Source organism: Symphalangus syndactylus, chromosome 13, assembly GCF_028878055.3.
Source record: "Symphalangus syndactylus isolate Jambi chromosome 13, NHGRI_mSymSyn1-v2.1_pri, whole genome shotgun sequence".
Classification (NCBI taxonomy): Eukaryota; Metazoa; Chordata; class Mammalia; order Primates; family Hylobatidae; genus Symphalangus; species Symphalangus syndactylus.
Window position 1 is genome coordinate 43,557,972 of NC_072435.2, and position 25,602 is coordinate 43,583,573.

At 50.3% G+C, this 25,602-nt stretch overlaps 1 protein-coding gene across 2 annotated transcripts; it reads right to left on the bottom strand.

The window, feature by feature from the left end:
* Positions 1-10,733: 10,733 nt before the first annotated feature.
* Positions 10,734-23,481, bottom strand: TMEM221 (transmembrane protein 221). 2 transcript variants are annotated; one of them, XM_063616454.1, is made up of 4 exons: positions 23,146-23,481; positions 20,336-20,421; positions 11,913-12,143; positions 10,734-11,251 (listed from the first exon to the last, which is right to left on the bottom strand). In XM_063616454.1, exons 1-4 carry the CDS (start codon positions 23,463-23,465, stop codon positions 11,190-11,192), a joined length of 699 nt encoding a protein of 232 aa, XP_063472524.1. In that variant the 5' UTR covers positions 23,466-23,481; the 3' UTR covers positions 10,734-11,189. The 2 variants fall into 2 exon arrangements, with proteins under 2 accessions (XP_063472524.1, XP_055095309.1); XM_055239334.2 differs by having other exon boundaries at positions 11,199-12,143.
* Positions 23,482-25,602: the final 2,121 nt, after the last annotated feature.

The window sequence follows — 25,602 nt, forward strand, 5'->3', positions numbered from 1 at the left end:
AGTAGAGACAGAGTTTCACTGTGCTAGCCAGGATGGTCTCGATCTCCTGACCTCGTGATCCACCCTCCTTGGCCTCCCAAAGTGCTAGGATTACAGGCGTGAGCCACCGCGCCTGGGGCCTTTTTTTTTTTTTTGAGGCAGCGTCTCACGCTGTCGCCCAGGCTGGGTGCAGTGGCATGATCTCAGCTCACTGAAACCTCTGCCTCCCAGATTCAAGTGATTCTCCTGCCTCAGCCCCCGCCCCTTGCTGCCGAGTAGTTGGGACTACAGGCTTGGGCCACCATAACCAGCTAATTTATATTTTGTATTTTTAGTAGAGACGGCGTTTCACCTTGGCCAGGCTGATCTCAAACTCCTGACCTCAAGTGATGCCCTGCCTCGGCCTCCCAAAGTGCTAGGATTACAGGTGTGAGCCACTGCGCCTGGCCCAGGCCACACCATTTTCATCCACCAATTCATACAACCTTGTTTTATGTACATATGTTTAAAGACACCTTATTTAATATCTATGGTGGATTCATTTACATTGAATTCATAGCCAACGGCACCAAAACTCATGTCTGCATGAAGCTTCTCTATAACGGATTTTCTCCATGAGGTGCATCACAGACTTTTTTTTTTTTTTTTTCTTTTTTGAGTATTTTATTTTTGGCGTGATCATAGCTCACTGCAGCCTTGACCTCCCGGGCTCAGATGATCCTCCAATCTGGGACTACAGGCTACACTGGGCTAATTAAAAAAATTTTTTGTACTGATGGGGATCTCACTATATTGCCCAGGCTGGTCTTGAAATCCTGGCCTTGGGCAATCCTCCTGCCTCAGCTCCCAATGTGCTGGGATTACAGGTATGAACCACCGAGTCCAGCCATCACAGCCTTTTGGTACTTAGGAACCCTGGACAGCATTTCAGTGTCTGGGGGAATTTCAATAGCAAAATCACCAACAAAAACCACAAGAATGTGGCCAGGCACAGCGGCTCATGCTTGTAATCCCAGCACTTTCGGAGGCCGAGGTGGGTGGATCACCTGAGGTCAGGAGTTCAAGACCAGCCTGGCCAACATGGTGAAACCCCATCTCTACCAAAAATACAAAATTAGCCAGGCATGGTGGCAGGTGCCTGTAATCCCAGCTACTTGGGACGCTGAGGCAGCAGAATCGCTTGAACCCTGGGGGGTGGAGATTGCAGTGAGCTGAGATTGTGCCACTGTACTCCAGCCTGGGCAACAAGAATGAAACTCCATTTCAAAAAAAAAAAAAAAAAGAAGAAGAAATTCACCACCCTAAACTCACACCTTCCTTCTTCCATAAGTGCATGCCCATGGACGTGTATGACGGCTGCTATGCTGTAGTCTTGTGGTGGCCCACATTCTGCTGCAGTTGTAAACATCCACCAGATCTCTGTGGTTTAGAAAAGCTGGCCAGGCATGGTGGCTCACACCTGTAATCCCAGCACTTAGGGAGGCCGAGGCAGGTAGATCACCTGAGGTCAGGAGTTTGAGACCAGCCTGGCCAACGTAGTGCAACCCTGTTTCTACTAAAAATATAAAAATTAGCTGCGCTTGGTGGCACACGCCTGTAATCCTAGATGCTTGGGAGGCTGAGGCAGGAGAATCACTTAAACCCAGGAGGTCAAGGTTGCAGTGAGCCAAGATTGCGCAATTGCACTCCAGCTTTGGCAACAAGAGTGAAACTCCATCTCAAAAAGAAAAAGAAAAACTAAGGCTGTCATACTTGGAGTCTCACATCTGTAATCCTGGCACTTTTGGGGGCTGAGGCATGAGGATCACTTGAGGCCAGGAGGTCGAGGCTGCAGTTTGCTATGATTGCGCCACTGCACTCCAGCCTGTGTGACAGAGTGAGACCCTGTCTCTAAATAAATAAATAAGTAAGGCAGGCCACAGTGTCTTATGCCTGTAATCCCAGCAGTTTGGGAGGCCGAGGTGGACTGATCACCTGAGTTTGGGAGTTCAAGACCAGCCTGACCAACATAGAGAAACCCCCGTCTCTACTAAAAATGAAAATTAGCAGGGCGTGGTGGCGCATGCCTGTAATCCCAGCTATTCGGGAGGCTGAGGCAGGAGAATCGCTTGAACCCGGGAGGCAGAGGTTGCGGTGAGCTGTGATCCTGCCATTGCACTCCAGCCTGGGCAACAAGAGCGAAACTCTGTCTGAAAAAAAAAAAAGTAAACAGCCTGAGTGCAGAGCAAAACCCTATCTCTAAGTAAATGAATAAATAAATAGCAAAGCTAAGGCTTATTTCTTAGCAGCAATAGACTTCGTTAGTTGTAGTGGTACAGAAACCGGCCTAATAGGAGGGTCATTTTCTTACAGTGAGGACGGTGTTGTCTAAAGAAACATCCAAGCTTTTAAATAATTAAAGTTGGCCAGCCATGGTGGCTCATGCCTGTAATGCCAGCACTACCGGAGACTGAGGCGAGAGGATCAGTTGAGCCCCCGGGAGTTTGAGACCAGCCTGGGCAACACAGCAAGGCCCTGTCTGTACAAATTAAAAATTAGCTAGGCATAGTGATACGTGCCTGTAGTCCCTGCTACTCGAGAGGCTGAGGTGGGAGGATCGCCTGAGTCTGGGAGGTGAAGGCTGCAGTGAGCTATGATTGCGTAACTGCACTCCTGGCTGGGTGACAGAGCAAGACCCTGTCTCAAAAAAAAAAAAAAAAAAAAAAAATTGGGGGCTGGGTGCAGCAGTGGCTCACACCTGTAATCCCAGCACTTTGGGAGGCCAAGCTGGGAGATCTGTTGAGCTCAGGAGTTTAAGGGCAGCCTGGGCAGCAGTGAAACACCATCTCTATGAAAAAAACACACATGATCGGGCATGGTGGCTCACGCCTGTAATCCCAGCACTTTCAGAGGCCAAGGTGGGCGGATCACTAGGTCAGCAGTTCAAGACCAGCCTGGCCAACATGGTGAAATCCCATCTCTACTAAATATACAAAAAAAAAAAAAAAAAAAAAAATTAGCCGGGCATGGTCGTGGGTGCCTGTAGTCCCAGCTACTCGGGAGGCTGAGGCAGGAGAATTGCTTGAACCTAGGGAGGCGGAGGTTGCAGTAAGCCGAGATCACATCACTGCACTCCAGCCTGGGCGACAGAGTGAGATTCCCTCTCAAAAAAAAAAAAAAAAAAAAAAAAAGAAAAGGAAAAAGAAAAATCCACACACGTACATAATTCTGATGATTGTTAAAAGTAAACAAGGCTTTATTCAAGACTACTGCATGCAAGATTGAGCTCAACTCTGAATCCACGAAGTTGTCAACAAGGGGGGATTTATAGCCACGGAGCAGGGCAAGGGGGGTCAGTGGATAGAAAATTATAAAGGCTTGGGGAGTCACCTTAAACTCTCTTAATAGGATCCTTGCTGAAGCCAGGCCAGGGCGATCAGCTATCAAGAAACTGACTTAGCAGGATTCTTGCTAAAACTGGGCGAGACAGATCAAAGACAGGATTGGAGCCAAGGTCAAGGCCAAATGCAGAAGAGATTTCAGTGGACTCTGACTCAAGTTTGGCTAAGAAGAGAGTCTTTGTCGGGGTGGAGACCTGGCCTGGCCCTGGGAATCTGAGACGGGGGACAGTGAGTTCTCCTGGAAGGGGAGGTGAGCGGGGATGATGCAAAATGTACGCTCTTTCCCCAAACTCTTCAGCTGCCTTGGAAAAACTAGGTCTCTGGTGCTAAGGCACCTGCCTGCATCTCCTGGCTCCCGGCGCACGGATCATCTGCCAGGTCTCACCCAGGCTCCTCTGGCGCCAGCCACAGAACCCGATCCAGCCAGAAAGCAAATGCCATTTGTCCTCTCTGCCATCCTTCTCAGCTGCCCCAAAAGCAGCCCCAGATCTCATTTCAGGGAGTCTGTGTGTGACGAGGGGCCTGAGGATGACCCATCCTGGCCTTGGGTCCGACTAGACCAATTGTCACTGATGACAGGGCCACTCACCCTGCAAAATCCCAGCCCTCTGAGCCCAGACAGGCCTGGGGACTGCATCACGCAAGGGTTGGAGGGGCCCGACGGAGCCTACCCCACCTGCTTCTGACTTGGGTATCATCAATCGTAACATTTCTAGGCTGAGCTTACATCATCTTGGGCTACCGAGGAAGGAGCTGAGGGCCCTGGGAACCACAGCACTAAGTCCGGGATCCATGCCTATCCTTCTCTTATTATTATTATTATTTTTTGAGACCGGATCTCACTCTATGGCCCAGGCTGGAGTGCAGTGGTGCCATCTCGGCGGCTCACTGCAACCTCCACCTCCTGGGTTCAAGTGATTCTCCTGCCTCAGCCTCCTGAGTACCTGGGATTACAAGCATGCACCACTACACCCAGCTAATTTTTGTGGTTTTTGGGGTTTTTTGTTTGTTTGTTTTGTTTTGTTTTTGAGACGGAGTCTCACTCTGTCGCCGGGCTAGAGTGCAGTGGAGCGATGTTGGCCCACTGCAACCTCCGTCTCCCAGGTTCAAGCAATTCTCGTGACTCAGCCTCCCGAGTAGCTGGGACTACAAGTGCCCGCCACCACGCCCAGCTAAATTTTTGTTTGTTTGTTTGTTTGTTTTTGAGATGGAGTTTCATTCTTGTTGCCCAGGCTGGAGTGCAATGGTGCAGTCTTAGCTCACTGCAACCTCTGCCTCCTGGGTTCAGGCGATTCTCCTGCCTCAGCCTCCCTAGTAGCTGGGATTACAGGCGCCCACCACCATGCTCGGCTAGTTTTTGTATTTTTGGTAGAGATGGGGTTTCACCATGTTGGTCAGTCTGGTCTCGAATTCCTGACCTCAGGTGATCTACCCGCCTTGGCCTTCCAGAGTGTTGGGATTATAGGCGTGAGCCACCGTGCCCAGTCCTTATTTCTCTTTTTTTTTTTTTTTTTTTTTTTTGAGACAGCGTCTCGCTCTGTCGCCCAGGCTGGAGTGCAGTGGCGCAATCTCGGCTCACTGCAAGCTCCATCTCCCAGATTCACGCTATTCTCCTACCTCAGCCTCTCTGAGTAGCTGGGACTACAGGCGCCTGCCACCATGCCCGGCTAATTTTTTTTGTATTTTTAGTAGAGATGGGGTTTCACCATTTCTTTATTTTTAATAGAGATGGGGTTTCACCATGTTGGCCAGGCTGATCTTGAACTCCTGACCTCAAATGATCCACCTGCCTCGGTCTCCCAAAGTTCTGGGATTACAGGCATGAGCCAACGTGCTGGCCTAATTTTTGTATTTTTAGTAGAGATGAGGTTTTACTATGTTGGTCAGGTTGGTCTGGAACTGCTGACCTCAAGCAATCTGCTCACACTGACCTCCCAAAGTTCTGGGATTACAGGTGCGAGCCACCGTGCCTGGCCATTTCTCTTTTCTTGAGGCAAGGTCTCACTCTGTTGCCCAAGCTGGAGTGCAGTGGTGCAGTCATGACTCAGTGCAGCCTTGACCTCCTGGGCACAAGCTATCCTCCCATCTCAGCCTCCCTAGTAGCTGGAACTATAGATGTGTGCCACCACACTTGGCTACATTTTTACTTTTGTAGAGATGGGGTCTTGCTATGTTGCCCAGGCGGGTGTATCTCCTATTGCTTACTCCCAGGCTCCACAAGGGCATGGGTACTGAGAGTGGTATTTCTGGAGAAACATGATCCCAGCTCCTTTACTCAATAGCTGCTGACCTTGAGCTGTGGCTTAAACTTCTCTATGCCTCAGTTTCTCCATCTTTACAATGGGAACCTCAACGGTCCTCATCTCATGGGATACATGTAAGGGAGAATGCATAGGACCCGTGTCTCTCAGCTGCCCCTGATGACTCTTGAAGAAACACCTCTTGACTCTGACAGGCCTTTGAAGCTGGAAGGTTCCTGCAGCCTGACATCCAGGCAGAATGGATGATGTGACTCCCCGGGAGTGGCCTCTACTAGTGGCAAACCCTACACTTCCTGTATTCAAACGTTGCAGAGGGCCTGGGCTCTGTGGTTCAGCCCTGTAATTCCATCACTTTGGGAAGCTGAGGTGGGAGGATCATTTGAGTCCAGGAGTTTGAGGCCAGCCTGGGCAACATAGGGAGACCCCAGTCTCTATAGAATTTTTTTTTTTTTTTCCGAGACAGAGTCTCCCTCTGTCACCCAGGCTGGAGTGCAGTGGTGTGATTGTGGCTCACTGCAGCTTCCATCTCTGGGGTTCAAGTGATTCTCCTGCCTCAGCCTCCTGAGTAGCTGGGACTACAGGCACCCACCACCATCCCTGGCTAATTTTTTTTTTTTTTTTTTTGAGATGGAGTCTCGCTCTGTCGCCCAGGCTGGAGTGCAGTGGCACAATCTTGGCTCACTGCAAGCTCCGCCTTCGGGGTTCATGCCATTCTCCTGCCTCAGCCTCTCAAGTAGCTGGGACTACAGGCGTCCGCCACCATGCCCAGCTAATTTTTTTTTTTTTTTTTTGTATTTTTAGTAGAGACGAGGTTTCACCGCATTAGCCAGGATGGTCTCGATCTCCTGACCTCGTGATCCACCTGCCTTGGCCTCCCAAAGTGCTGGGATTACAGGCGTGAGCCACCGCGCCCAGCCTAATTTCTCTTTCTTTCTTTCTTTCTTTCTTTCTTTCTTTCTTTCTTTCTTTTTCTTTCTTTCTTCTTTCTTTCTTTCTTTCTTTCTTTCTTTCTTTCTTGTCTTTCTTTCTGTCTCTCTTTCTTCCTTTCTTTTCTTTCCTTTCCTTTCTTTCATCCCTTTCTTTCCTTTTCCTTTCTTTCCTTTCTTTCTTTCTTTCTTTCTTTCTTTCTTTCTTTCTTTCTTCTTTCTTTCTTTTCTTTCTTTCTTTCTTTTTCTTTCTTTTCTTTTCTTTTCCTTCCTCCCTCCCTCTCTCTCTCTCTCTCTCTCTTTCTTTCTTTTTTTCTTTGTATTTTTAGTAGAGATGGTGTTTCACCTTGTTGGCCAGGCTGGTCTTGAACTCCTGACTTCAAGTGATCTGGCCGGTTCAGCCTCCCAAAGTGTTGGGATTACAGGTGTGAGCCACAGCGCCCAGCCATGACCAGCTAATTTTTGTATTTTTAGTAGAGATGGGGTTTTGCCATGTTGGCCAGGCTGGTCTTGAACTCCTAGCCTCAAGCAATCCGACTGCCTTGGCCTCCCAAAGTGCTGGGATTATAGGAGTGAGCCACTGTGCCCTGCCTACTTTTCTTTTAAACAGATGGGATCTTGCTCTGTTGCCCAGGCTGGATCGTAGTGGTTCAATCACTGCTGATCTTCCTGCCTCAGCCTCCCAAGTAGCTGGGACCACAGGTGTGCACCACCACGCCTGGCTAATTTTTAATTTTTTGTAGAGATGGAGTCTCCCTATGTTGCTCAGGCTGGTCTTGAACTCCTGGCCTCAGGTGATCCTCTTGCAAGACAACATCTTTGCCAGATACTGTCCACACCCTAGAACATACCAGAATGCTGACAGAACTTGTGTTTGCGAGGCCTGTGGAATTTTTTTTTTTTTTTTTTTTTTTTTGTGTGTGACAGCATCTGGCTCTGTCACCCAGGCTGGAGTGCAATGGCATGATCTCGGCTCACTGCAATCTCCGCCTCCTGGGTTCAAGTGATTCTCCTGCCTCAGCCTCCCGAGTAGCTGGGATTATAGGCAAGCACCACCACACCTGGCTAATTTTGTATTTTTAGTAGAGACAGGTTTCACCATGTTGGCCAGGCTGGTCTCGAACTCGTGACGTCAAATGATCCAGCCGCCTCGGCCTCCCAAAGTACTGGGATACAGGCATGAGCCGCCACACCTGGCTATGCGTGGCTAATTTTTTTTTTTTTTTTTTTTGCAACGGAGTCTCATTCTGTCGCCCAGGCTGGAGTGCAGGGGCACGATCTCAGCTCACTGCAACGTCTGCCTCTGGGGTTCGAGCGATTCTCCTGCCTCAGCTTCCCAAGTAGCTGGGACTACAGACGCCCACCACCACGCCCAGCTAATTTTTGTATTTTTAGTAGAGATGGGGTTTCACCATGTTGGCCAGGCTGGTCTTGAACTCCTGATCTTGTGATCCACCCATTTTGGCCTCCCAAAGTGCCGGGGTTACAGGCGTGAGCCGCCGTGGTTCGCCTAATTTTTGTATTTTTAGTAGAGATGGGGTTTTGCCAAGTTGGCCAGGCTGGTCTTGAACTCCTGGCCTCTAGCAATCTGACTGCCTTGGCCTACCAAAGTGCTGGGCTTATAGGAGTGAGCCACTGCACCCGGCCTGCTTTCCTTATAAACAGATGGTGTCTTGCTCTGTTGCCCAGGCTGTATTGCAGTTGGTTCAATCATTGCTGATCCTCCCGCCTCAGCTTCCCAAGTAGCTGGGACCACAGGTGTGCATCACCACACCTGGCTAATTTTTAATTTTTTCTAGAGATGGGGGTCTACCTATATTGCCCAGGCTGGTCTCGAACTCCTGGCCTCAGATGGTCCTCTCGCAAGACAACATCTTTGACAGATACTATTCATACCCTAGACCATACCAGAATGCTGACACAGCTTGTGTTTGTGAGGCCCGTGGAATTAATGGAGACATTTCTACCCTTTTCGACTGGGGCCTTGTGCCTATGGCTTGGTGGGTAGGGGAGCTCACCTCTGTTTATAAAGAATGAAACTGAGTTTGCATGACTCTTCCTTAAGGCAGGCCTGCCCAGCTCCCGGAACACTCTGAAAGCCGCACGCCAAACCCATATCAGGTGCCTGGAGTCTGGAGGTTTTGGCTGCAGCCCCAGGACCAGCCTTGCCCTGCGCCTCACCTGATTCTGGCTGAGATGAGAAGATGCTCAGTAACTCGGCTCCCCTTCCAGGCAGTGCAGACGACGGGGGCGGTTTTCAGCCGGGCCTCCCAAGTTGGAACCTTATCATTCCCAAGGTTCAAGTTCGAGGTATCAGGAGGAAGAGCAGGGACCAGCCTAGGGTGAGGTTGCTGAGGTGCCCAGGGTGCAATTTTTAATTTATTTTTATTTATTTAGTTTTTGAGACGGAATCTCGCTTTGTGCCCAGGCTGGAGAGCAGTGGCGCGGTCTTGGCTCACTGCAACCTCTGCCTCCCCGGCTTAAGCGATTCTCCTGCCTCAGCCTCCCGAGTAGCTGGGATTACAGGCACCCATCACCTTGCCCAGCTAATTTTTTGTATTTTTGAATTTTTTTTGGGTGGGGGACGGAGTCTTGCTCTGTAGCCCAGACTGGAGGGCAGTGGCACAATCTCGGCTCACTGCAGCCTCCACCTCCTGGGTCCCGGTTCAAGCAGTTCTGCCTCAGCCTCCCAAGTAGCTGGGATTACCCGCGTGCGTCACCATGCCCAGCTAATTTTTGTATTTTTAGTAGAGATAAGGTTTCACCAAGTTGACCAGGCTGGTCTTGAACTCCTGACCTCGTGATCTGTCCACCGCAGTCTCCCAAAGTGCTGGAATTACAGGCATGAGCCACTGCGCCAGCCTTGCTTTATTTTTGTGTGTGTGGGAAGGAGCATGGTGGCACACCCCTGTAATCCCAGCTACTGGGTGGCTGAGGTAGAATTGTTTGAGCCCGGGAGTTCAAGACCAGCCTGGGCAACATAGCAAAACACCATCTCTACAAAAATAAAAAATACAAAAATTAACCAGGTGTAGTGGTGCATGCCTGTAGTCACAGCTACTCTGGATTATGAGTCAGGAGGATCACTTGAGCCCAGGAGTTTGAGGCTGCAGTGAGCTGTGATCAAATACTGCATTCCAGCCTGGGTGACAGAGCAAACCCCTCTCTTTAAAAAAAAAAATTAAAAATGTGTTGAGGTGAAAAATCACATTAACATAGAATTAACCATTTAAAAGTATACAATTCAGGCCAGGCGTGGTGGCTCACGCCTGTAGCACTTTGAGGGGCCAAGGTGGGTGGATCACTTGAGGTCAGGAGTTCGAGACCAGCTGGCCAACATGGTGAAATACCATCTCTACTAAAAATGTAAAAACTAGCCAGGCATGATGGCCCTTGCCTGTAGTCCCAGCTACTTGGGAGGCTGAGGCAGGAGAATCACTTAAAACAGGGAGGCGGAGGTTGCAGTCAGTCGAGATCACGCCACTGCACTCCAGCCTAGGCGACAGAGTGAGACTCTGTCTCAAAAACAAACAAACAAACAAAAAATGTAAAAACTAGCCGGGCATGGTGGCCCTTGCCTGTAGTCCCAGTTACTTGGGAGGCTGAGGCAGGAGAATCGCTTGAACCCAGGAGACGGAGGTTGCAATGAGCCGAGATTGGGCCATTGCACTGCAGTCTGGGCCACAAAAGCAAAACTCCGTCTCAAAAAAATTTTTAAAAGGCCAGGAGCAGTGGCTCACACCTGTAATTTCAGCACTTTGGGAGGCCGAGGCAGGGGATCACTTGAGGTCAGGAGTTCGAGACCAGCCTGGCCAACATGGTGAAACCTGTCTCTACTAAAAATATAAAAATTAGCGGGGCATGGTGGCAGGCACCTGTAAGACCAGCTACTCGGGAGGCTGAGGCAGGAGAATCACTTGAACCTGGGAGACGGAGGTTGCAGTGAGCTGAGATCGTGCCACTGCACTCCAGCCTGGGAGACAGAGCAAGACTCCATCTCAAACCAAAACCAAAACCAAACAAAAATAACTGGTGGAGCACGCGTCCCAGCCTGGGGACTACAAGGGGCATGGCCTGGCCCTCACTTTTGCCGTTCCTTCCCCCGACCCAAGTCCCACCCATGGGCCTGGGCTTGGCCACGCAGCACAATTGAATATTGAGTAACACACAGATAGTGAACATCAGAGTTTACTTGTGGGTTGTGAAAGACAGGAGACCTTTGGAGAGCCCTCTGTTATTTCCTTGAGCCCCAGAAACTACCCATGTCTACAACCCAAAAGCAGCAGCAGCATGAGAACGATTAACACACACTGAGGGCCTATTGTGTGGGGGTCCCCGGAATGCCTCACATGAAGTCATGTGTCTTGTCAGAGCCCTTGGAGACAGGGCCACTTCGTGTCCCCGTATTACAGATGAGGAAACTGAGGCACAAAGTGGCTAAGCCCTCAGCCGTGAGTCCACAGCCAGGAACCTGGGTCCAGCCCTCCAGCCGTGCCCCTGGCCCTGGGCTGCTCCAAGCTTGGCACACATGGGTTTGAAATGTTCACAGCCCGAGGGGGTGCAGCGGATTTTGCAGAGTCTGAGACTTGCACATCAGCAGCATGGAGATTACGGGGTTCAGGTGAGAATCCTGGCTCTGGTGCTCAGTCTTGGCCGTGGGCCCCCTGGTGAGTCACTGCCTCTCTTGGGGCCTCGGTTTCCTCATCTGTAAAATGGATGGAGACACTTAGAGAATCACTGCCTAAGCGCCCCCCCACCGCTCCCCTTCTGCCAGTAACAGAATCTCATCCATCTGGACAGCCTCATTTCCCAGCCTCCCCTGCAGAAAGGTGTGGCCATTTCGCTCTGTTCTGGCCAGTGGGATATAAAAAGAAGGGTTTCGAGGCTTTCTGGGAAGACTTCCAGGAGACACCCAGCCAGTGCTGGCCTCTGACTTTCCCTCAGAACAAGGAGGTGAAGGCTGGAGCTCTGGCAACTATTTTGTGCCAAGAGGCAATCTTGAGGACAAAAGCCAAGGATGCAATAAAATGAGAGAAAAATCAAGTCCTACTGGTACTGCAGCTGAACCCGAACCTATCTCTATGGTATCCTTTTCTTACACCAGGTCTCTATTCCTCATCCCTGGGCTCATACCAGTGTGGAGTCCTTCCCCGTGCTCCCTGGTCTGTGGCCCAGCATTCGACGCATCTCATGGGTAACCCCGTCCCAGTGCCCCAGGCCGGCCGACAGCGTCCGGTGCATTCGGGATGCAGGCAGGCTGCTCTCCCAGCCTCCCCCCAGGGCTGCAGGTGCTGTGGCAGTGGCCATGGACCCAAAGGGGTCCCCAGGCTCTGGACAGGTTGAATAGGGGGTCCGACGATGGATACCCTGCTGAGACTGAGCTCTGGGGCTGGCCTTGGAGACTTCGGCAGGGCGGGCAAGGTCATCTTCAAAGGATGGCGGGGACAACTCGTGGAGCCCACGGCGGGTGGCCCGGGCAGCCCGGAGGAGAGTGTGGGTCAGCACAGCCACCAGAACCAGGGCGCCTGAGCCGAGGATGGAAGCGGCTGCTGCGCCTGTCTCGATCTCGAAAAGTAGCAAGGCATAGATGGACAGTGCTAGGGAAGGAAACGACTCTCATTTATTCAGTCAACAAACATTTGCCCTCCAAGCCCTCAGGGAGTTCTTGCACACAGGGAGAAATCATGAAAAACCCTGCCACGTGACGGGCACGTAGAATAGGCATCTAATCCTCCCACATCCCACATGTGCATCATCATCACATCCATTTTACAGAGTAGAAAGCTGGGCCCCAGAGAGGTTATGGGACTCCTCAAAGCCACACAGCCAGGAAGTGACAGAGGTGGGATTTTAACCCAGGCTGGTGGGCTCCAGAGTCTGTGCTCTGAAGCACAGGGCTGCCTCCGAAGGAGACAACAGAAAGAGACTAATTTCAGCAGCTGTGAGCTGGGGCTTCCCTGAGGAGGAGCTATTTGAGCTGAGACCCTGGGGGAAGAAGCAGCAGTTTCTGGGAGAGCTGAGGAGGATGACAGCTGCAGGGACATGGCAAGTGCAGAGGTCCTGAGGTGGAAACACCCAAGAGTGTCCGAGGCTCAGAAAAAAGCAAAACAGGTTCTGGCCAGGCCCAGTGGCTCACGCCTGTAATCCTAACACTTTGGGAGGCTGAGGCGGGTGGATCACTTGAGGTCAGGAGTTTGAGACCAGCCTGTGCAACATGGTGAAACCCTGTCTCTATAAAAAATACAAAATTAGCTGGGCATCGTGGTGGGTGCCTGTAATCCCAGCTCCTCAGGAGGCTGAAGCAGGAGAATTGCTTGAGCCTGGGAGATGGAGGCTGCAGTGAGCCGAGATCACACCACTGCAGCCTGGGTGACAAAGTGAGACTCAGTCTCAACAAAAAGGAAAGAAAAGAAAAGAAAAATGGGTTGTGTAGCTGGAGCAGAGAGGTGCAGAGGTGGGCGAGAGATGGAGGAGTTAAGGAAGGAGTGGATGTTGGGGACCAGATGGAGGTGGAGGCCACAGAAAGGGGTGTGGGTCTTCTTCTTCTTCTCCTTCTTCTCCTTTCTTCTTCTTTTTCTTCTTTTTTTCTTCTTCTTCTTCTTGTTCTTCTTGTTCTTCTTCCTTCTTCTTGGTTTTGTTTTTTTTTTTTTTTTTTTTTTGAGACAGGGTCTTGCTCTGTCACCCAGGTTGGAAGGCAGTGGCTTGGCTACAGCTCACTGCCGCCTCAACCTCCCCAGGCTCAGGTGATTCTCCTACCTCAGCCTCCTGAATATGTGGGACTACAGGTGCATGCCACCATGCCTGGCTAATTTTTTTTTTTTTTTTTGAGCCATAATCTTGCTCTGTCACCCAGGCTGGAGTGCAGTGGCATGATCTTGGCTCACTGCAACCTCCGCTTCCTGGGTTCAAGTGATTCTCATGCCTCAGCCTCCCAAGTAGCTGGGATTACAGGCACCCGCCACCATGCCGGCTAATTTTTGTATTTTTAGTAGAGACAGGGTTTCACCATGTTGGCCAGGCTGGTCTCGAACTCCTGACCTCAGGTGATCCACCCGACTCGGCCTTCCAAAGTGCTGGGATTACAGGCATGAGCCACTGCGCCCAGCCTAATTTTTGTATTTTTAGTAGAGACGGGGTTTTGCCTTGTTGCCCAGGCTGGTTTCCAACTCCTGAGCTCAAGTGATCCTCTCACCTTGGCCTGCCAAGAGGGCTGGGATTACAGGCATGAGCCACTGTGCCCCACCGGATTTTCTTCTAAGAGCAATGAGTAGGGGGATTTTGGAGCTGGGGAGGAACGGGACCTGCTTTTTTTTTTGAGACAGAGTTTTGCTCTTGTTGCCGAGGCTGGGGTGCAGTGGTGTCATCTCAGCTCACTGCAAACTCTGCCTCTTGGGTTCAAGCAATTCTCCTGCCTCAGCCTCTTGAGTAGCTGGGATTACAGGCATGCACCACCATGCCTGGCTAATTTTGTATTTTTAGTAGAGATGGGGGTTTCACCATGTTGGTCAGACTGGTCTTGAACTCCTGACCTCAGGTGATCCACCTGCCTCGGCCTCCTGAAGTGCTGAGATTACAGGCATGAGCCACTGTGCCCGGCCACCTGCTCTATCTCTTAAGAAGCCTTCCTGGCCGGGCGCGGTGGCTCACGCCTGTAATCCCAGCACTTTGGGAGGCCGAGGTGGGCGAATCACAAGGTCAGGAGATCGAGACCATCCTGGCTAACACGGTGAAACCTCATCTCTACTAAAAATACAAAAAATTAGCTGGGTGTGGTGGCGGGCGCCTGTAGTCCCAGCTACTTGGGAGGCTGAGGCAGGAGAATGGCGTGAACCCGGGAGGCAGAGCTTGCAGTGAGCCAAGATCATGCCACTGCACTCCAGCCTGGGCGACAGAGCGAGACTCCGCCTCGAAAAAAAAAAAAAAAAAGCCTCCCTGTTGGTGGAATACCCATATGAGGGAATATGATGCAGCATGTAAGGAACGACACACTGTTCCATTCTACAATGTGGATGAACCAGGAAAACATCATGCTGAGTGAGAGAAGCCAGATGCAAATAGCCACAGAGTGTGAGGTGTCATTGATCTGAAATGTCCAGAACAGGCAAATCCTGGCCGGGCGCAGTGGCTCATGCTTGTTATCCCAGCACTTTGGGAGGCCAAGGTGGGTGGATCACCTGAAGTCAGGTGTTGGAGACCAGCCTGGCCAACATGATGAAACTCTGTCTCTACTAAAAATATAAAAAGTAGCCAGGTGTGGTGGCACATGCCTGTAATCCCAGCTACTTGGGAGGCTGAGGCAGAATTGCTTGAATCTGGGAGATGGAGGTTGCAGTGAGCCGAGATCGTGCCGCTACACTCTACCCTGGGCAACAGAGCAAGACGCTGTCTCGAGAAAAAAGAAAAAAAAAATACAAGCAAATCCATAGAGACAGACAGTAGATTAGTGGCTGCCAGGGATGAGGAAGGGGGAATGGGGAGTGATTGCTAATGGGGACAGGGTTTCCTGCTGGGTGATGAAAATATTCTGGAACCGGATAGTAGCGATCGTTGCCTAAGACCGTGAATGTGCTAAATCCCACTGAACTGTACACTTTAAAGTGGTTAAAGGCTGGGCGAGGTGGGTCACACCTGTAATCCCAGCACTTTTGGAAGCCGAGGTGAGAGGTCACTTGAGGCCAGGAGTTCAACGCCAGCTCAGGTGACATAGGGAGACCAGTCTCTACAAAAAATACGAAACTATCGAGGAATGGCAGTGCTTGCCTATAGTCCCAGCTAGTTGCGGGGCTGAGGCAGAAGAATTGCTTGAGCCTAGGACATGGAGGCTGCAGTCAGCTATGATCACACCACTGCACTCCAGCCTGGGTGACAGAGCGAGACCCTGTCTCAAAAAATAGAAATAAAATACACTGGTTCAAATGGTAATTTTTTTTTTTTTTTTTTTTTTTTTTTGAGACAGAGTCTCGCTCTGTCACCCAGACTGGAGTGCAATGGCGCGATCTTGGCTCGCTGCAAGCTCCGCCTCCCGGGTTCACGCCATTCTCCTGCCTCAGCCTCCTGAGTAGCTGGGACTACAGGCGCCCGCCATCACGCCCGGCTAAGTTTTGTATTTTTAGTAGAGATGGGGTTTCACCTTCTTAGCCAGGATAGTCTCGATCTCCTGACCTCGTGATCCACCCGCCTCAGCCTCCTAAAGTGCTGGGACTACAGGCATGAGCCACCGCACCCGGCCTAAAATGGTAATGCTTTTGTTATGTGTACTTTGCCACAATGAAACTACAACTTAACTGGGTATGGCGGTGCACGCCTAGAGTCCCAGTTACTTGGATTGGGAGACTGAGGCAGTAGGATTGCTTGAGCCAGGAGTTCAAGTCCAGCCTGGGCTACATGTCAAGACCCTGTCTCTAAACAAACAAAACCAGAAACACCCCCAGCAACTCAGCTCTCAGGGTCCTGCATCTCTGCCTGTCTCTGCCTGGGGTGGGGGTGAGGGTCAAGGTGGAGGAACCAGCCTCTGCTGTCTACTCTCCAGTGCCCACAGGTTTGCCACGCCCCAGGCTTGGGGGACATTGAGAGATTCACAACCCCTCTCTGGCCTCAGTTAGCCAATGTGAATAAGAAGGGACCTTGAGGGACCGGGCATGGTGGCTCATGCCAGTAACCCCAGCACTTTCGGAGGCCGAGGTGGGCGAATCACTTGAGGCCCGGAGTTTGAGACCAGCCTGGCCAACATGATGAAACCCCGTCTCTGCTAAAAATACAAAAATTAGCCGGGCGTGCTGGTGGGCTCCTGTAATCCCAGGTATTTGGGAGGCTGAGGGAGGAGAATCGCTTGAACCTGGGAGGTGGTGGTTGCAGTGAGCTGGGATCACTCTACTGCACTCCAGCCTGGGCAACAGAGCAAGACTCCGTCTCAGAGAAAAAAAAAAAAAGAAGAGACTTTGAGGACCTGAGCTAGCTATCCCTCCATCAGCCTCTCCAGCATACAGTTGGCACCATTCTTAGTGGTGGTGCATCGTAGGACGTTTAGCAGCTTTTACCCACTAGATGTCAGTAGCATCCCACCCTCAACTCTGTGGCGACCACCAAAAATGTCTCTAGGCAGTGACAAAAGTCCTCTGAGGCCAGAATCAGTCTCAGTGGAGAATCCCTGGTCTGGTACCCATCTCTACACTGCAGAGTGGATTCGGGATCACTAACCCACTTTGGCATCAATGATGTCCTCATTGGACCAAGCTCAGCCAATCAGAGCATTAATTGCTTCCCCCGATGTTAGTGATTGGTGGAGAAATATTACATGGCCCAAGCTCAGCCTATCAGAGTCAGCCCTGAGACTTTAGCCTGGGCTATTGGGACAGAAACATTTTCCTGCAATGTCTCGGGTATTGGTAGGAGAGGGGCCCAGAACACATGGGGGACTTTTTTTTTTTTTTTTTTTTTGGCACTTTCCAGGCTGTTTATACGCGTTCTCTGGCTCTGTACTATTGCTTTGGAAGATATCACACTGCATGATGTCTGACATGTGAAAGCAAGGCCAAGGACTTTTTTTTTTCTTTTTGCTGGAAACATTCTGAAAGGGATTTTGTAATTATTGTTTTAGTTCTAGCTAGCAATGAAAGGATGATTGGTTGGATGTGCTTGGGAATTCTTGCTGAATGAGGTCACCTAGCCTCAAAAACAATCTAAATGGGAGGTGAATGAATTCTCAATTTTACGCTTAGTGAGGCTGACATAATGTTACCTTTTTTTTCCTTTTGTAACTGTTCTTGTATTTTAGAATGAGGATATCTTATTCCCTAGGTCTTTAATATTTCTGTTGGCCTGTGCAAAGACTCCAGGCTCCAGGCATTGTGTCAAAATTGCTTACAGATAGAAGCATCTTTCTTAGAGAGAAGCTCACTCAGGGAACAGCAGATGAAGAGGTGAAGTGTCAAGCATTTCTGTTTCTTTTTTCTTTTATTCTTCTTCTTCTTATAATTATTATTATTATCATTTTTGAGACAGAGTCTCGCTCTGTCATCCAGGCTGTGCAGTGGCACAATCTTGGCTCACTGCAACCTCTGCCTCCTGGATTCAAGTGATTCTCCTGCCTTCAGCCTCCTGAGTAGCTGGGACTACAGGCATGAACCACCATGCCTGGCTAATTTCTTTCTTTCCTTTCTTTTTCTTTTTTTTTTCTTTTTTTAGGTGGCATCTCACTCTGTCGCCCAGGCTGGAGTGCAGTGGCATGATCTCGGCTCACTGCAACCTCTGCCTCCCAGGTTCAAACAATTCTCCTGCCTCAGCCTCTGGAGTAGTTGAGATTACAGGGGTATGCCACAATGCTTGGCTAATTTTTGTATTCTTAGTAGAGATGGGGTTTCACCATGTTGCCTAGGCTGGTCTCTAACTCCTGACCTCAAGTGATCCACCCGCCTCGGCCTCCCAAAGTGCTGGGATTACAGGTGTGAGCGACTGCACCCAGCCGAGAGGCACTTCTGGTAACCTAATCTGAGTACCTGGATCCAGCCACATCTGAGGCCAAATTTCCCTGATAATTTCAGATGCACAAGTCATCCATCCCTTCTCCTTTTTTTAAAAAACTACCTCTGGAGCATTTCATTAAGTCAAACAACAAAAATTATGTAGCATTCCGTGCACTTCATATATATAAATTCCCACAGTGAGCCTTAGGCTCACATCTCATTAAAAATATTTTAAGAGCCGGGCGCGGTGGCTCTTGCCTGTAATCCCAGCACTTTGGGAGGCTGAGGCAGGTGGATCACGAGGTCAGGAGATCGAGACCATCCTGGCTAACATGGTGAAACCCCGTCTCTACTAAAAATACAAAAAATTAGCTGGGCGTGGTGGCGGGCACCTGAAGTCCCAGCTACTTGGGAGGCTGAGGAAGGAGAGTGGTGTGAACCCGGGAGGCGGAGCTTGCAGTGAGACGAGTTCGCGCCACTGCACTCCAGCCTGGGTGACAGAGCGAGACTTTGCCTCAAAAAAAAAAAATTTAAAATATATCTTTTTAAAAATTTATTTATTGAGATGAAGTTTCACTCTGTCACCCAGGCTGGAGTGCAGTGGCGCGATCTCGGCTCTCTGAAACCTCCACCTCTCAGGTTCAAGCGATTCTCCCACCTCAGCCTCCTGAGTAGCTGGGATTACAGGCACCTGCCACCAGGCCTAGCCAATTTTTTTTAAATTTTTAATAGAGGGGGGTTTCAGCATGTTGGCCAGGCTGGTCTTGAACTCCTACCCTCAACTGATTCACCCACTTCGGCCTCCCAAAGTGCTGGGATTATAGGTGTGAGCCACCGCGCCCTGCCTAAATATTTTTAAACTTCTATTTTTCTATGGTGGGACTATGAAAAAAAAAACAGTAATAGCAAATCCTGTTTTTCATTCAGTGGGATATTTTTTCTTCCTGTAAAACAGATTGTTTACAGAGCTGGCAGGGACTTATATATGATTCAGTGTTGAGTCTGCAGCATCATCAACACATTTGTTTCAAGACTAAAACTAAATATAAGGCATTAGGAGTCTCTTGAAAGACACTTAATGATTTGGTTCCTTTACCAGCCCGGATGAATGAAAGAAAGTTGATTGAAGAAAAGTTATTACAAATCAGGAAGGAAGGACAGTGTGGTGCGTTCTGGCATCTGGGGTATCCTTTTTTTTTTTTTCTTAAGCCATTTTTGAGCTGGAGATTGATATTTGTAACCAAAACAGCTTTTACTCATTCCAACCTGTAAAATGCTCTTTTTTTTTTTTTTTTTTTTGATACGGAGTTTCACCCTTGTTGCCCAGGCTGGAGTGCAGTGGTGGTGCGATCTTGGCTCACTGCAACCTCTGCCTCCCAGGTTCAAGCGATTCCCCTGCCTCAGCCTCCTGAGTAGCTGAGATTACAGGCACCCGCCACCATGCCCGACTATTTTTTTTGTATTTTTAGTAGAGACAGGGTTTCACCATGTTGGCCAGGCTGGTCTCAAACTCCTGACCTCAGGTGATCCACCAGCCTCGGCCCCTCAAAGTGCTGGGATTACAGGCGTGAGCCACTGCGCCTGGCCAAAATGCTATCTTTAGACACCACTCAGGCCATGAAAATTTTTATTCAAACAAATGTATAAAACTGATGAATCAGAAGTGTTCTGAAGACAACTAGCACTTGCGGAGTCCCTGCTGGAGTCAGATGCCATCCACAGGTTTTTGCTTTTTCTTTTTTTTTTTTTTAATGAGGTAGGGTCTTGCTGTATCACCCAGGCTGGAGTGCAGTGCAGTGGTGCAATCAATGGCTCACTGCAGCCTCAACCTTCAGGCTCAAGTGATCCTCCCACCTTAGCCTCCTGAGTAGCTGGGACTACAGGTGTGTACCACCACACCAAGTCTATATATATGTGTATATATATATATATATATATATATTTTTTTTTTTTTGTAGAGATGGGGTTTTGTTATGTTGCCCAGGCTGGTCTCAAACTCCTGGCCTCAAGCGATCCTCCTACCTCAGTCTCCCATATTGCTGGGATTACAGATGTGAGCTACTATGCCTGGTCCTATGGGCTTTCATGAGGATTAAATCTCAGAATCTCCTGAAGTGATTCTGTGAGGTAATGACAGTTATTCCCATTGTACTGATGAGGAAATCAAGGCACAGAGAGACTTTGCCCAAGGCACCAAAGCAAGGAAGTGTCAGAGCCTGGAGTTGAACTCAAGGAGGCTGTCTGCAGAGTTGATCCCAGTTAGGGGACCATTGCTGCTCTCTACCCAACCCAGGGTCCTATGCTCCACGTTCTATTCCAGCACGCACCTGCTAAGTAGACGGAGATCCCACAGCAGAAAAGGCCAAGGGCCACGTGTCTGAGGAGGCGGCAGTCGTAGAGAAACCAGTCAGACCTAGAATGAAGGGGAGCAGGAAGATAAAGGGTTCTGGAAGTGGAGCTGGTGGGGGGAGGTCAGTGAGGACAGGGAGGGAGAGCAGCTTAAATGAGACAAGGACCCAGCTTTCAGGGACCCAAAATCTATGTGAGTACCTAACCATCATCCATCTACTCTCCCACCCATTTACATCCATTTACTTATCCACTCTCCATCTATCCATCCATTCATCCATCAGCTCATCCATCCATCAGCCCATCCATCCATCTATCCACCCATTTATCCATTCATCCATTTATCCACCCATTCATCCATCTGTCCACTCATCCATCCACCCATCCATCCATCCATCCTTCCATTCATCCATCCATCCACTTATCCATCCATCCATCCATTCGTCCACTTATCCATCCATCAACCCAGTCATCCATCCACTCATTCATTCATCCATCCACTTATCAATTCATTCATCCATCCACTTATCTAGCCATCCATCAGCCCCATCCATTCATCCATCCATACAATCATTTAGATATCCACCATCCACCTATCTGATATTTATCCATTTATCTATGCTCCATCCATCCACCCGTCCATTTTTCCAAGTCAGTGTCCACCATCCATTTACCATTCATATTCATTGATTATTCGACCAGCACTCATATACAGCCTTCCATCCATTTAACCATGTGCTATTAATCCATCCATCCATTCGTTTAAACACCCTCCGCTATCCTATCTATCCATCCCTCACCCACCCATCCACTGGTCATCCATCTCCCATTCACTATCCATCCACCCCTCATCCATCCATCCATCCATCCTTCCTTCCTTCCATCCATCCACCATCCATTCTCTTTCCCCTATAATCCATCTATATACATGAGTCCACTCAAACACCGAACACTCAGGAAGCAGCTACTATGTGCAGATACTTGCTACACACCTGGCTTCCATTATTTTACAGACCACAAGCTTCTTTGAGAGATGAGGAAACTGAGTTTCACGTGCTGTTATTGATGGTACAAACAGCGACCCCAAGAGGTGAGACTGATTGAGGAGGAAATGGAGGCTCTGAGAGCTTCCATCCTCACTCAGTTCCCACCAGTGTAATGAAAGTGGACGCCTTCCCCGTCTTCCTGCCGCCTTCCCTCCTGTCCCCTTTTCAGCACAGTGGCTAGAGGTGGTCATTCAAAACCTAAATCAGATCACCGTGCTCCTCACTCACAACCCTCCTAAGCAGGAGAAATCCCAAAGTCCTATCTCCTCTCTATCCCATCTCTCTGTTTCCTTTCCTTCTCAGCACTCATTACCATCTGCTATTATTATTATTATTAGAGATGGGGTCTCACTATGTTGCCCAAACTAGAGTGCAGTGGTTATTCATAAGCATGATCATGGCTCATTGCAGCCTTGACCTCCTGGGCTCAAGGGATCCTCTTGCCTCAGCCTCTCAAGTATATGGGACTACAGGCATGCACCACCACACCTAGCTAATTATTTTTTTTTCTTTTTGTAGAGGCAAGGTCTTGCTATATTACCCAGGCTGGTCTCAAATTCCTGGCCTCCCAGCACTTTGGGAGGCCAAGGTGGGTGGGTTATTTGAGGTCAGGAGTTCGAGACTAGCCTGGCCAACATCGTGAAACCCCGTCTCTACTAAAAATACAAAAATTAGCTGGGCATGGTGGTGGGCACCTGTAATCCCAGCTACTCGGGAGGCTAAGGTGGGAGAATCACTTGAACCCAAGAGGTGGAGGCTGCAGTGAACCAAGATAGCACCACTGCACTCCAGCCTGGGTGACAGAGCAAGACTCTGTCTCAAAAAAAAAAAAAAAAAAAAAAAAAAAATTCCTGGGCTCAAATGATCCTCCCGCCTCTGCCTCCCAAAGTGCTGGGATTTTAGGTGTGAACCACCATGCCTGGCCCTTGTTATGTTTCCTTATTTTCTGTGACTCCATGAGAGCAGATCTGGGTCCACTTGGTCCCGGCTGTCTCTGATGCCCTGAGCCAGATCCATTCCCCTGCAGGCAGGCACCCAGCACATGTTTGCTGACCCATGGGACCCATGCATTTCGTTTTCCCTTGGGTGGAAGGTGCGTGGTCTGGATAGGATCTACCCCAATGGTGGGAGTTCTCATCTGCTCAATTTCACAGAATTCTGGACTAGAATTTGGGCTCCTCTCCCCCCGCGACATTCTGGAGAGAAACACTACCATGTGAGACAGCGGAGTCCTCAGCTCAAGGAGGGTTCCTCCTTCCACAACCACTGCCCCTGATAGAGGTCCCTCAATGACAACATCCCTGAGTTCAGGTACCTGAGGAAGGAACTCAATTTTAGGCCAGGACACAGGCTCTGGCTGGCTCTACCCAGAACCAAGTTCAAGTCCAGCACTGTCCAGCCCCCCGACCCACTTCCAAGCCAGACAGCCTGAGATCTCAGCCTCCCCTGTTTGAGATCCAGGCAGGCTGATCCTGGACCCTCTTTGAGCCTCAGTTTCCTCATCTGCAAAACGGGAGACACAGCAGTGGTTGCACCTGCTGCAAAATTTAACAAATATAGAATGGAGGGAGGGAGGCAGGAAGAGAGGAAAGGAGGGAGGCGGAGATACATGGAGTGGTGGGGAGAGGGAAGTGGGGAGGGAAGCTGTCCCCCCAGCCTGAGACCAAAAGAGGGGAAGAGGCTCATCCAGGCTCACCCAGGCCCCAACCGGGCCTCCCAGGCGGTGAGGCCAGTCCTCCTACCTCCTGGGGCCAGGCCCCCGCGCCAGCTCGGCGCCCAGGTGGCCACAGAGGGCGGCGAGCAGCAAGCAGGTGAACCCCAGCACGAGCACCAGCGCGGCCAGCGCGGCGGCGAGAGGCAGCAGCGCCCCGGCAGCGTCCTCGGGCAGCCCGGGGCCGGCGTCCAGCTCCTGGCCCAGCCCCTCGGCGCGCAGCCCCCGCAGCTCGGCGCGGCCCGCCTGCAGCTGGAACAGCAGTTGTGCGCCCATCGCCGCCAGCACGGCCGCCGCGATGCCCAGCAGGGTCATTGCGGCCAGCACCCGGCCGCCGTAAGAGCGGGCCATGGCGGGGGTTCCTGCGGGCCGGGGGAAGAGTTGAGGAATCGAAATGGTTTTAGGGGATAGGGGAGTTGGGGGGAGTCCGAGGGTCCTCAGGGGGTCCCCGAGGAGTCGGGGCCGCAGGGATTGTCTGAAAGTTCGGGGTCTGGGCTGGGGGTCGCCAGAAGGACTGGGGCTCCGGGGTGCTGGTCGCAGCGGGGACGCCGAATCTCCGCGAAAACTTGGGAGAAAGTCTTTTCTCCTCCCTCCCGGGGCCCGGCGGGCGCCCCCTCTTGGTCCACTGGGCCTGGCGGGGCGGGGCCTGGCACGGGGCGCAGGGCAGGGAGGCCCCACGAGGGACTGGATCGCGGGAACCCCACAGCTCGCTAAGTTCAGAAAAGGGCACCACCCCCCGCCCTGCCGCCCTAAGCATCGATTTTATTGTTGTTTAAAACCAGAAAAAGGAGGCCGGGCTAGGTGGCTCTCGCCTGTAATCCCAGCACCTTGGGAGGCCGAGGTGGGCGGGATCACAAGGTCAAGAGTTCCAGACCAGCCTGGCCAATATAGTTAAACCCCGTCTCTACTGAAAACACAAAAATTAGCCGGGCGTGGTGGCCAGAGACTGTAATCCCAGCTACTTGGGAGGCTGAGGCAGGAGAATTGCTTGAACCCAGGAGGTGGAGGTTGCAGTGAGCTGAGATTACGCCATTGCACTACAGCCTAGGCGACAGAGTCAGACTCTGTCTCAAAATAAATAAATTAATTAATTTTAAAAAAATAAAAAAGAGAAAGGAGGCCGGGCGCGGTGGCTCTCGCCTGTAATCCCAGTACTTTAGAGGAGTCCGAGGCGGGCGGATCACTTGAGGTCAGGAGTTCAAGACCAGCCTGGCCAAAATGGTGAAACCCCCGTCTCTACCAAAAAAAAAAAAAAATTAGCCGGGCTTGGTGGTGCATGGCCTGTAATCCTAGCTACTCGGGAGGCTGAGGTGGGAGGAATGCTTGAATCAGGGAGGCGGAGGTTGCAGTGAGCTGAGACTGCACCACTGCCCACTCCAGCCTGGCTGACAGAGTGAGACTCCGTCTGAAAAAAAAAAAAAGAGAGAGAGAGAGAGAGAAAGGGCTGGGTGAGGTGGTTCAAGACTGTAATCCCAGCACTTTGGGAGGCTGAGGCAGGAGGATGGCTTGAGCCCAGGAGTTTGAGACCAGCCTGGGCAACATAGCCAGACCCTATCTCTACAAAAAGTGAGGAAGTTAGCCTGGTGTGGTGGTGCACGCCTGTGAACCCAGCTACTTTCAAGACTGAGACAGGAGAATCGCTTGAGCCCGAGAGGTCGAGACACAGCCTCACAGAGTGAGGCTGTGTCTCAAAAAAGAAATAACAAAATTTAAAAATTCACTTTTCATTTGATCTCAACCCAGGGACTCTGTCATTGGCTGTGATTTCCCCTCTGCTTACCTCCTTCAAGGCTTTGGGTAAACGTTGCTTCCTCTAGGAGGCTAGGGAGAATCCTGGATCCCTTCCCCAACTGGTCCCCCAAATTATTCCCACAGCACTTTAAAATAATCAAGGTGAAACTTACATAACATAAAATGAACCATTTTATTCAGTAGCATTTAGTGTTGTACAACCATTACCTCTTTCTAGCTCCAGAAGACTTTCATCCCCCCAAAGGGAGACCCTATCCCCATTAGCAGTCATTCCCCATTCTCCCTCCTCAAGCAGCTGACAACCACTAATCTACTTCCTGTCTCTGTGGATTTGCATATTCTGGACATTTCATATCAATGGAGTCATACAAGAGGTGGCATTCTGTCTTTTCTCACTCTGCATCGTGTACTCAAGGTTCATCGAGTTTGTAGCATGGATCAGTGCCTCATTCCTTTTTATGGCTGTGTAATATTCCATAGTGTGTCTGGGACATATTGTGTTCATTCATTCATCCATTGATGGGTATTTGTGTTGTTGCTTCCTTTGGTGAAGGTGACTAATGCTGCTATAAACATGTGTGCACAGGTATCTTCTTGAGTCACTGCTGTCAATTCTTGTGGGGCGTGGACTCCTAGGAGTGGAGTTGCTGAGTCACATAGTTACTCGATTTTAACACTTTGTGGAACCCTCAAACTTTTCCACAGCAGCTGCACTGTTTTCCATTTCCACAGCAAT

What these genes read in the sequence shown, in the direction of transcription:
- TMEM221 (XM_055239334.2), bottom strand. Translation starts at nt 23,465, where the DNA reads ATGGCCCGCTCTTACGGCGGCCGGGTGCTGGCCGCAATGACCCTGCTG. An exon ending in CGGGGGCCTGGCCCCAGGAG is followed by an intron (nt 20,422 to 23,145) that starts GTAGGAGGACTG and finishes CCTTCATTCTAG; the next exon opens with GTCTGACTGGTTTCTCTACG. An exon ending in GATCTCCGTCTACTTAGCAG is followed by an intron (nt 12,144 to 20,335) that starts GTGCGTGCTGGA and finishes TTCCTTCCCTAG; the next exon opens with CACTGTCCATCTATGCCTTG.